This window comes from Panulirus ornatus, chromosome 32, assembly GCF_036320965.1.
Source record: "Panulirus ornatus isolate Po-2019 chromosome 32, ASM3632096v1, whole genome shotgun sequence".
NCBI classification, from domain to species: Eukaryota; Metazoa; Arthropoda; class Malacostraca; order Decapoda; family Palinuridae; genus Panulirus; species Panulirus ornatus.
In genome coordinates this window covers 16690007-16702877 of record NC_092255.1, presented here as the reverse complement: position 1 = coordinate 16702877, position 12871 = coordinate 16690007, and the positions used below count along the sequence as shown (strand labels likewise).

The following is a 12871-nucleotide window of genomic DNA, read 5'->3' as shown; positions in this document are numbered from 1 at the left end:
CTCTCAACAACTCTCCATGCATCTTCCCTGGTGAAAGTTTTTACATTTACCCTTACCAATTTTTCATCTGAACACATGCATAATTACTGCTACAGTCCAACCATCTGGTACACTCTCACTCTTCCATAAATAAATATTATATGTATCGATTCTGGTACCACATCTTCCCTCCATTCATCACCATTTCTGTTGCTACTCCATCCATTCTAAGGACGTATACCACCCTTGATCTATATGAGGCTGACTTTATGTTATCCAAAGATTTTGTTTCTTGTACTCAAATTTTTTCTCCCTTTCCTTCTATCCTCATGCATGACACTATGCCCTCATTCCCATCCTCTGATACCATCAGGTCTCTTTGGTACTCTACTGTTTCAACACCCAACTGATTTAGTTGAAAGGCACCCTCCTGCAACTCATTCTTCCATCTTTATATTTCTTTTTGAACACTTCCTTTCCTAAGCTTCCATTCTCTTCTTCCAAAAATCTGCAAGTTCACTGATCTTGTCATATCTATGACCTAATCTCAAAACTTATCACAATTCACTCTTCACTATTTGGAGGTTCTTCTATTCCAACCCAAATCTCATTATTTGTGCTTATTATCTCATGATCCAAAGACATTTACTAATCTATTTACATTAGCATTAAAATACAATTTTCTCCCACATACCTGCTTTTCATACTGCAGAAAGAGTTTGCTGGTTTCTTTCTTATTAAATCGAGCCAAATACCGCTGTCTGAATGCTACAACAGTATCAACATGTGTGCGATGCCTGATGGCCAGCTGTAGTGCTCGTTCAAAATTATAAGTGGTCAGGTTCAACATTATTGCCCTGAAATGAAGACCAGACTGAACTAGTATGGCTTCTGCATCTCCAATGTGACCTCCTAATAATGCCATTTCAGCAGTCCGAGCTTCTTTTATCGGTATTTCCTTAATGTGATGGATGTACTGGACTTTGTCAGCCTCATTTATTGCTGCATATGCTACTTCTGCTGTGTTAAGTTCTTTACTGGCTGTGGCCATGGCTGCTAAGCAAGCCCACACAATATCATCTTTGACAAATCTGGCTAATCTAACAGCATCATCCCACTGTTTTGCAGTAACGTAGTTGTGAAGTAATGCTGGGTATGGGGAAACACTGGTAGTCACCAAACTACCATCTGCTCGTCGCACTGTCAGCACAGTGTCTAAGAAACTGTCTATCACTGCATTTTTGCCAAAGTCAATAGCATCCTTCTCAAGGAGAGTGGCTCCCTGTAGATCACGGTCAATAAACACAACTGCAGGATAAAACCACACTGTGAACTTGGTATCCTGAAGTGCAGCAAGAATATTGGCTCCATCATTCCAACAAAGAGACTGTACCATCCCACCAAGTTTGACTGCTCTTCCCATGGTACCCACACGCTGAAGTGTGACTAAAAAAAGGTCTCGATTACGATCAACAATAGCCATGCGCCTTTCATGGGCAATTCCAACTTTATCTAAGGCTATTTCTATGATTTCTAACTTATGAGCCCATGGCTTCCCATCATTTAGGGCTTTACCTGTTGTTGCATCAAACAGATGAACCATTTTTTCATCTGTCTTATCTCGAATGGCCAAGGTATCATTTGATAATGATACAGTGCGACTATTGAGAACATCTGTTCTCATTCCTGGCCAGCGCGGCGAACACATCACTCGTCCATCATAAGAGTAAACATACACACTTGCACCATCCAACAAAAGGAAATGTCTCTCTGCCTGTACAATGAGGCTGACGTTGGATTCTTTCAGCTCAAATATGAAGGGGGTATTCCAGTTGCGTGTTGAGTAAATATAACCTTGTGTTGATGTTATTATAACCATGTAGCCATATGAAAGAGAAACCTTGATTATGCGGTCTCGCAGTTCTAGTTTTTCCCATGCTTCATTTGTGACATCACGTAATGCAATAGTTTTACGACTCGTCACAGTTGCTTCATAATTCTTCCATTCTAGATGGTTTTCAATCACATGTGCAAAGATAACATGGCCAGTGCCACAGGCACCAGCAACCTGAGTACCATCACTAGACCATGCAAGATTGAAGATACTTCCTGTGGTGGGTTTCTCCAGTGAGTGACACCATCCAGCCTTATCACACAACCGAAGTGTATTAAATGAGCCCACTGCAAAGAGCTGGCCATCTGGTGACCAAGCCAGAGAAGTGATAGGATGATGGTGGTGGGAAGAGGAGTACAACTGTCGACCAAAGTTGTCCCAAACACGGTATCGAGTATCTTCACCACCCGACAGGATTAGACCAGTGTTTGGATTCCAGGCTACCTTCAGAATCACCCCATCATGAGCCTTCCACTATAAAAGAAAAAGAGTTTGGAGTGATTATCATTTCTTCCATAAAACAAGAACATGAAAAAAAAATTCCTACTCTATGACAGAAAAAAATCTCGGGATTACTTGAGTTTGGGAAAAATATGTTTCAAATGGACAAACTAAACACTGTGATCATGGGAATAAACAAAAAAGTGAAGGAACTGGAAAGCTGGTGAAAATGAGAGGATGGAGAAAAAAAAAAAGAGTACTATTAAGGAATTATAAATGAGAATCTACCATGAAGCACAGTTAACATATTGTACTCACTACACATGCCTCTTGTTTCACAATGTTATCATTCTTTGCTGCCAAGTATAACTGCATAGTCAACAGTCTGGAACTGCATTTCATCATTTCAATGTTCACATAACCATAAAGAAAACCATCAGGAGGACATCTCATATGTATAATATCTATCTTTAGCTGATGATGATTATCTAAGAATCTTTTCATTTTTTTCTTTCAAACTATTCGCCATTTCCCGTGTTAGTGAGGTAGCGATAAGAACAGAGGACTGGGCCTTTGAGGGAATATCCTCACCTGGCCCCCCTCTGTTCCTTCTTTTTGAAAAAAAAAAAAAAAATAAGAGGGAAGGATTTCCAGCCCCCCGCTCCCTCCCCTTTTAGTTGTCTTCTACGACACGCAGGGAATACGTGGGAAGTATTCTTAATCCCCTATCCCCAGGGATACCCTATCCCCAGGGATAAGAATCATCAACAGATATACATAATCAAGCTCATCATATTGAACTGAAAAAATGAATAAAATGAATAAAAAAAACTAACTTCTAATGTACTCAGTCCAAAAGTTCTTTGGGTTCTGACCTTAGAATCATCTTCTGGTGTTCAAATTCTATTAGCGGTTATAACATGATGTTAATAGCCTTAATGACCCTGGCAGCTGATAACCCTAAAGCCCAAATAACCAAACAACCAACCACTAACCATTAAAGGAGCACTTAATACCTAGGATTCATTCATAATCATTCTATATAAATATCAATTTTCATACATATTTCCCATTTCCTGCATTAGTGAGGTAGCATCAAGATCATATGACTAAGTCTCAGAGGGAAATATCCTCACTTGGTCCCCCTACCAGTTCCTTCTTTCAGAAAAGTAAAACAAGAGGGGAGGATTTCCAGTACCCTGTTCCCAAGCCTTTTAGTCACCTTCTACGAGATGCTGGGAATACATGGGAAGTATTCTTTCTTCCCTATCCCCAGGGATACCTATCCCTTGGGATAATCAATCATCTATGGTAATTCACAGTATTACACCAGTGAAACAAGAACATTTTCTAATTTCTCAAAACTAAAGATGGGGTAACCATATCCATCAGAAACTGCTCATACTTATACTTCTTTTTTTACCTGAATAGGCTTCGAATTTGGTGCCAATGGTTTTATAATCAGGTTTGTGCCTGTTGTATACAGGACAGCATCTGAATCAGGTGCCCAAGCTGCACCATAAACTGGCACTGATACTTGGGCGAGTGTTGATCGCAGCATTCCACTTCTAGACCAGATCTTCACCAAACCATCCTCACCGACTGTAAGTAAGAAAAAATACCATTCTGATCATCTATATCCTACAACCCAAAGATCTACAACATACTGTCAATACTGTGATTGGTAGGATTGTCACTGGAAAACATATCATTGTGCTGAACCCTATGTTGATGAGGGACAAGATTTTGAAAGGGACAAGATTGCATGACTGAAATCTTTTTTAAATGTACATAGGTTGTGAAGAAAGCCCTACATAAACAGAAAGTACATACAGTCTATATGAATTTAGAAAAGGCACACTACATCAATAGCATTACATATTATATTTACTGATAAACAAGTAGAAACCTCTGTAAACACTGTGCTAGAGTCGCCTGTTAACAGTGAGGCACTAAAGCCTAAGAAGCGGTGCTGAAGTTCACTGGTTGTGGAGACTATTGCCATGGCCACCCCCTTGAGGGAATTCCTGTTGGGAACAGGCATCAGAGATAAGCAAGTCATCCATTTTGCTTTACTCTTACTCATTAATCACTATGTTTCTTATCTCCTTATAACAAACAGCCTAAAAGAACCCAATCTGCTATTGCTGTTTGCATTCCCTTGTATTCCTTTCAATATCTCTTATTAAACCTCTCTTTTACTAAGAGTCTGTTCACTCACACTACCATTCATTTGGCTTGTAGCATCACTCCATTTTTCTACTTAATACAATAACTCATCATTTTCCTATGCAGATATCAACTGGCAAAAGACAATATTTTCCAAATCAGAACAACTACAGATGCTTCTATTTAAGTGACAGCCTTGTTCCCTGTTAAACAAAATGAAAATATACGAGAGCCTCAATTGATATAGAGCTGTGTGGATATATTCCAGAACATTTACCTATCCATATCTCTGATGCCCGTTCCCTCAGGGAACTCCCAACAAGGGATGGCCATGGCAAAAATCTCCACTTATCCCTAATAATGCCATTTCAGGAGTCCAAGCTTCTTTTACTCCTCCCATTCTTCCATCATCTGTCTCCCTCCAAGTATTCCTCCACCCTATTTGCCTGTCACATGTGGTCTTCCTCTCACACCAACCCTTTTAATTGTACTATAACACACTCTCCTTATAACTCCTAGTCTTGCATTCTTTCCACAAGCCCAAACCCTCAAAGTATTACATTTCACCTAATCTACCACTTGACAATTCATTTCCTTTGCATTCCCTGCCATACCACATCTCTCATACACCCCTTCATTTCTTTCTTCATTCAATCAAGTCACACCACATGCTCTTCTCAAGTAACTCCTTTCCACAGCCTGGATTCTTGACCTCTGTGACTCATTCTATGTCCATGTTTCAGTTGCATAGGTCAGGGTTGGAAGGACTATGCTGTCCCTTAATCCTCTCTTCACTTCCATACTTACACTTCTACCCTTCATCATTTTATTAAGGGACCAAATGACTCTTCTACCCTGCAATGCTCTCTCCCTTATCTCTCCTTCCATAACACCAAACTTACCCAAGACAGCTCCTATCTCTGAATAACAACAATAAAGATAAAGTATAAGTATTGCTAGCTTAGAAAACACAAGTGAACACTTCAGAAGTGTGAACAATTAAGTGATAACAGCTGGTGGCATCAAAGCAACACCTCATCAATGCACCAAAATAGATGGGTTGCTGTACAGCTGTTCAGTTTCAATGAATCAACATTAGCCATCGTCAAATATGACATGGTGGATAAGAGGTGAAATCCTGGTAGACATACCAAATTTTTGAAGAAAAACCATTTTTTATCACTCCTGTGAGCAATTAGTCTCTCAAATACTCAAAGAACCCTGTCTAGAGGCAATAAAATAATCAAATAATGTAAGTGGGAATAAATGTTGGTAAACACATAGAATGAAACAAAAAGATGCAGTAAAAAGTATATGTGCAACTTCAGCATGTATTATAAAAATATAAGATATGACATAAAGGCAGTCTACCAAGATATCACATTGGAGACAGACAGAATAATACACACAATGCAATTCATTTTCCTATTTAGGAATCTGATAATCCATATGCTAAACTCATTTCAGTACCCAGCAAGAACTTCAAAGCATACCTGTGACAAGACCAGCTCCATCATGACTCCATCGGCCAGCTAAAACTGCACCATGATGAGCCTCCACTGATTTTTCAACACGACCACTGCGCCCAACTATGTAAAACCTTCCTGGAAATGCAAGTTGAAAAAAAAATGTCCAATTCAACAAATATTGTATCAGTCTATTCATATCAACAGAGGCAATTCTTCAATCAGTCGGGTAACCCATCAAAACAAGCAGAAAACATATTCGACCATCAAAATTTACTATATTCATCCACGTTCATACAGGTAAACTGTCAAATTCCAAAATGTTTGGGACTTGAACACTTGATTTTTCATTTCTCTAAATTTCTGAGTACATTTACAAAAATACACTAAAATGGTCTAATGCTGTGTATTGGTTTGTTCTAAGCTGTCTCACTTTGACAGCACACTTCACTTGTATAATGATTCTAACATTACATATATCCATAGTATCACAATATATATAATGCCTGAGATATAAAGTCTTATCATAATATCTTTGCAAAATGTTCCAGATCTTGGGTTTCTGGATTTTTATAATATACTGTACTTTACAATACCTCACACCCAAATTTCTCAGGTCTTGTTACTAAATGAGGAGAACTTAATCAATCACTCTAAAACCTGTACATGGATTCTAAAATAGGGAACAAAAGAAGTCACACAAGAGGTGCTTCTCAAAGGTTCCTGTTGGGGTGTCCTGAATGTGCATGGATGTAACCAGGATAAGAAACATAGGAAGTATGAGTGGAGAGGAACATGGATGTGGCAACTCTAAATGAAACTAGTGACATATTTTGGTGAAAGACTCCTGAAAGAAACTCTAGAAGCTGGTGACATAGTTTGAGGGAGTGTGCAAAAGCAAAATGTTGAGACAAAAAGTAAACAAAAGTAAGGTAATGAATTGCAGCCAAAGAGTAAAATCCGAAGACTTAAGTGCGAGTATAAATGAGGTAGGCCTGAAGGAAGTGAAGTGCTTTAGGTATCTAGGAGCAGACATGGTAATAGATGGACCCATGACAACTGATGCAGTTCACAGGTTAGAAGAAGGAACAAAGTTCTTGAATGCAACTAAAGCCTGTGAAAGGAAGGGTCAGTGTCTGTAAAGATAAACAGGGGTTTGTCTGAATGTACTGTATAATGGTCATAATAATGATGTATGAATGTGAGGCTTGGGCTATAAATGCAAAAGAAAGGGAGAATTGGTGTGATGGAAATTAAATGCTTGATGATGATGTGTGGTATGAGGTGGGCTGATCATATAAAATTTGATGGGGTCAGGAAGAAGTGTTGTATGAAGCACAGCCTGAATGACATGACTTACCATGCTGTGATGAAATGGTTTGGGCACATGGAGAGGATGAGTGAAGACAGACTGGTCAAGAAGATCTATATGTCAGAAGTAAGAATATGGGGAATGGGTAAACCATGGAGGCATTAGGGTATTGCCTGTTCCCTTTGGGAACTCTCTCAAGGGAATGCCTCACCCTTAACAGGCCACTGGCAGGGGGCAACTCATGCACAGTGTTTCTAGAGGATCCTCTCTAACCTTTATTTTGTTTTCCAGGTGAGAAGAGTTAGCAAAGTCCTAAGAATGTGATGTGACTGAAAAACAAATTCAATTCACACAACAAAGAACATCCTCCCCATCCTATGTGGTAAATGCAATGAACCCTTATCACAGAGGAGTAAAATATAGTGTTATCAACACTCAAAGATGCTTCATATCTATATCCCATCACCCCTCTTTTCACTTTTAAGCCAAGGCTCCACATAGCAACCTCTAACCTACCTAATTCTAACTCACTCAGATCTTTCAAATGCATGTCATTCATAGCCATACTAACCATACATCCATAAAACACTTTCCATAAATCACTATCTTATCATTGCCTCCTCTACTCAAATTGTAATTCCTCTCTTAGTTTACCTAAATCCCCTTTCTAAATCTCTCATATTTATCAGTTCTCCTCCCCTTATACTTCCTCCTATACTGCTATTTTTCATCCTGCAATGTTATCTATGATTTAGTTATTATCTTACCATCTGCTGATGTCATCAAAAACACTTCAGATCCAACTTTAGTCTTCTGCACAGCTGTTTTGGGAAGCCATTGTAGGTCTAGAGGGTACACTTCAGATGGCAAGTCTGTTAATTTGATTGTTTCATTTGATACTAAGTTCCATTGAAGGAGCTGGAGGTCGTCCCTGGAAATAAATGAAATTATTCTATAATATGTGGAAGAAAATCTAAAATCATGCATATTGGTACCCTATACAGCAGAAATTCATATTCTTAAGTGAACTAATTATGGAACTTGGGAAAGTTTGGCGTATGCTTCCTTTTATGTATGCTTGTGCATTTCAAAGTAGAAAACCCAATAAACTCTGTGTAACTTTACTAGTGATCACTCTCATGCTGTGGCAATGCGACTTCAAATTCCCTCCTTTCATTTTCTTTAAATTCTCTGTCACCATGCTGATGAAACTGACACAAGTTTAAAGGTGCTAAGTTTAAGATATTAAAACAGTAAAATGCAAAATGGAAATAAAATTGAGGTTCACAGCATAAGGGTTAAAGAACTGATTGGAGATACAGCAATAGTGAATGAAATGTGAATACTGGTACAATATGGGGAGGTAAATCAGAGGAAAATAGGTACATGGAAAGGGAAGACATAGCAAAGGAGCATGCATTAAGTGCAAAAAAATTCTAAATTCCTTAATATCTCAAATTAGTCTTCCTTTCCCAACCAAATAATTTGCATTTTTCAAGATGCATTGAAAATCTGCTAAACCTAACAATACTAGAGATATTCATATGACAATGAAGAAAATCACTTTAAAAGTATGTTTCACTAATGTCACTCTAATCATATACTAAGTTTTACAGTTGAGTCAGAGCAAAATACTACAAAAAGCAGGAATAAAGCATGAATGTCAAGTGAGCTTCCGATGAGCATGTTACCGTTTATTTTTCCAAAGCTAAAAACTTTATTACTGACTGATATTATTATTTCCAGACCTTTTCTTGTATTAGTCAATGCAAGCTATTGATATTCATTCAAAACAGTAAAATTATAAAAATCTGCTTTGATGGCAACTGTGCTGACAATGTGTGCAAATCATCTGCTTTCCTTCATCTTCAGCATCACTTTTGTAATCACTGGAGTATGAATAGTAGGATCTTTTGACCAATACCCACTCAAGCCTTGTTTTTCAACATGAGGTATTAGCATAAATCATCCAAGTAAATGACACAATTCATTCAATGTTTCTTCTCTCTACCCAGTAAAGTGGAAAGGTGAATTCACTTTCATTGCGTAATTCCTATATTCTCATGGTTTGTTCTAAGTCTGTATTAGTATAAAAACTGTATAATCAAAAACCATCAAGAAATAGTCCAATTTACTATTTCCATAGCTAATGCCAAAATTAGTCAAAATACAACTGACAGACTTGTCAAAAGTTAAAAGTCTTAAAATTACCTAGTCTCCTGAGCACAGTCGGCAAGGCATGGTAAGGTAATGATTGACTGTATTAAAAGAATCAGTAAACCCCTTACTGGTGAATATCAGGTAGTTTATGTTAGGGGAATGGGAGTCACCAGTTCTGTACAAAAAGTGAGCATAAGTGGTTTATGGTAGGGGCATTGGTGTGTCATTAGTTTTGCACAAAAAAATGAGCAAACATAAATCATATGGCTGAGGTAGCGTCAAAATTAATGCATACATTCCCTAGCATGGGGTGGAAGATGGAGGGAAGAGGGGGCTGAGGTACAACAGAAAGAGGGCTGAGCCTTTACCTCAAATTCACCATCCCTGAAATAAAAAAATCAAATCAAACATTAAGATATGTTGAAATATATGAGAAAGTGCTCAAGGTAATGCAAATTTTCTGTGGTGGGGGATCTGGTTCTGGGGAGACACAGTGGTAGGGTGAGCCTTGGATCACCATTCTCAAAATGACACCACCGTTATTGGTTACAAGAAAAGGGGTCCTGGGGTTATAGACATTTCTAAAATGGGTCCTGGGTTTATCATCTTTTGTGAAAGGGGTCCAGGGGTTATATAATAATGATATCAGCAAAGTTACTGGAATACATCTGCACGTGGTTATGCCATGAGTGAAAAGTCACCTATGGCGAGGTTGTACATCACCAATGGATGAAAATAAGTACAATTTTGTTGAAAATCTCTCTCAAAAGGATTCCACCTATTTGCTTGCTACTAATCACAGTGTGGACTTGATGCTACAGAAGCTCTGTAAAAGGAGTCCTGATGTTATACAATAATAATCATATACATCAGTAAAATTCATGTAAAAATAGAGTGTAACAATTATGTTTTTGTATGATAAATATTGTAAAATGAATCACTCCTCTTCCCTAATGTTAGCTACTCATCTACTAAAGAAAAGAACTTAGACATACTCACCCACACGAATAAACCTCATCTGGTGACACCCATCCCACACACGAAACAACATCTGTATGCTTCGGTTTACTTAGGAAGGATGTTTTGAATCGCATTATGGACAATCTGAGGATAAAATGAAAAAAGAAAGCTGGTGTCGACTAACCAAAACTTATGTCCTTCATCATGTCAGATATATCTACGAGGTTCCTCAGCAAGAGCAAATTCTTACTATATACAGCAATGCAATACAGACACAGTTAAAGAGAAGCAAAGGTTACTATTTTGTTTTCACTGCATGAGAAACTGGTGCAAATATATTTACAATATCACTGCACTGTTCTTCAACAAAAATACAATTTGTTATATACAGGTACTTTTTATAAAAGAATAAAATCTAAATACATCACACACTTTAAAAAGTTCTCTATGATTGTTCAGATTGTAAATGGTGAGTTTCTAATATACATGTATGCTAAAATAAATATCTTCCAGTCAAATACATATTTGGAGAAAAGACGAGAGTGAAAATGGGCAAAAGGCAGTGATGTGTTATGAGGTTTCAGATGAAAGAATAAAAAAAGAAGAGGTGAATGTAAAAGAAGCAGAGAAACAACGTTGCATTCAGATCAGTATATGGTAGTAGGAAAGTTAAGGATGATGATAAGGTGGATCCATTTATTTTAGTTGGTAAATACAAGATGAGAATAGTACTGAAGAGACTGAATGGAAAAATAAAAAATGAGCCTGGAACACCAAAAAAGTAGAGTAAAAATTGTTAAAGTACATTGGAATATATAAGATAAACAGATAATTGAGGGCTCTCTGTCTCCACTAAAATCCCTCTGGCAACAACAGCTGACAGGAAAAAGAATGTAAAAAATCATACACTGCATTAGCAGAACAAGCAGAGAATTTTGTATGAAAAATAAAATGGAATACTTACTATCTATGAAATTTTGCATCACTACATTGCATTACTATACACTACACTGTTCTACAGTCTGTCGTGGTTTTTCAATAAAATCATCTTATGATTCATATCAACAATCTACAACCACAGCAGCAACATCAAATGTGCAGCACTAAATTACATGACTGGAACAATGGCTCACCCAGAACCGAATGATTGCATTTCCACAAAAATCTTCTATCACATTTTCAACCCCAGACAGACACAAACCCAGCCCACAACCTTCATTCACATTGCATGGACAGCTTCTGCTGAATAAAATACCAATCATTCTAGGTATCACATATGACACTCACATGACATTCACTTCCCACATCATTAAAATAAACACAAAAGCAACACACAAACTAAATGCTCTCCAAACCCTAATTGTCACCAGATTTGGACAAGAAGAATTCTTAAACATCTTATGCAAACAATTCATCTGCTCTTTAAACTATGTCTCACCTGCCTAGTCTTACAGCATTTCAAGAGCAAATATAAAAACAAGCTACAAACCACACAAAATACTGCAATCAGAACAATTACTCGCTGCCTTGCAACCACAAGCATTTAACAGCTTCACATTGAAACAAAGATCTACCTAATACAGTCCCACCTCAACATGCTCAGCACTTAATACTATGCAGCAACCCTAGACTCCTCCCATCCAAACCACTCTATGACTAACCACCAACCAGCAAAACGGATTTGGAAAGCTTACCCCTGCCTCCCACTTCAGTAACTCTATTTACTCCCAACAAATAAAACTGCAGTAAAACACAACGTAAAATAACCCAACCAGCAATATACAACCGACCTTGCAACTTACTTGACATACGCTCACCAGAAACCGCACTCCCCAAACACAATTCACACTCTCCTGCTTACGCACTGGGCATCACCCATCACATTGTTTCAACATACATGCTCATAAAGGAAGACACTGAGCACTTACTGCTCAATCCCCCCTACACATACATCACAAAACACTATATATATATATATATATATATATATATATATATATATATATATATATCCCTGGGGATAGGGGATTAAGAATACTTCCCACGTATTCCCTGCGTGTCGTAGAAAGCGACTAAAAGGGGAGGGAGCGGGGGGCTGGAAATCCTCCCCTCTCATTTTTTTTTTTAATTTTCGAAAAGAAGGAACAGAGAATTGGGCCAGGTGAGGGTATTCCCTCAAAGGCCCAGTCCTCTGTTCTTAATGCTACCTCGCTAACGCGGGAAATGGCGAATAGTTAAAAAAAAAAAAAAGAAAAGAAAGAATATATATATATATATATATATATATATATATATATATATATAAAACGTTATATTGTGTTCGAAATGGTGTCATAACACTAATGATACGATCTGTAAGCTGAATTGGACATGATGTCCTCACTCACGAGTGTAGTCAGCAGAGCAAAGCTCCCTCCGAGGTTACCAGCTGAGGAATGTAAACAAAGTTCCCGCCTGGAATATATCTCCCCAACGGTATCCCAGCGGGAG

At 37.9% G+C, this 12871-nt stretch overlaps 1 protein-coding gene across 3 annotated transcripts in view; it reads right to left on the bottom strand.

The window, feature by feature from the left end:
• The window catches only part of Oseg5 (intraflagellar transport protein Oseg5), a 180064-nt gene that overhangs the window by 6675 nt on the left and 160518 nt on the right, over positions 1 to 12871 (bottom strand). The window contains exons 1-6 of one of the 3 annotated variants that reach the window (XM_071681022.1): positions 12769 to 12867; positions 10421 to 10525; positions 8029 to 8192; positions 5977 to 6087; positions 3738 to 3916; positions 674 to 2347 (exon numbers count right to left, since the gene is read on the bottom strand). In XM_071681022.1, the coding sequence (XP_071537123.1) occupies positions 674 to 2347; positions 3738 to 3916; positions 5977 to 6087; positions 8029 to 8192; positions 10421 to 10515 (2223 nt within the window). In that variant the 5' untranslated portion in view covers positions 10516 to 10525; positions 12769 to 12867. Of the gene's footprint in view, positions 1 to 673; positions 2348 to 3737; positions 3917 to 5976; positions 6088 to 8028; positions 8193 to 10420; positions 10526 to 11345; positions 12353 to 12768; positions 12868 to 12871 lie in introns of those variants that run through there. The other 2 variants (XM_071681023.1, XM_071681021.1) reach the window with 2 other exon arrangements.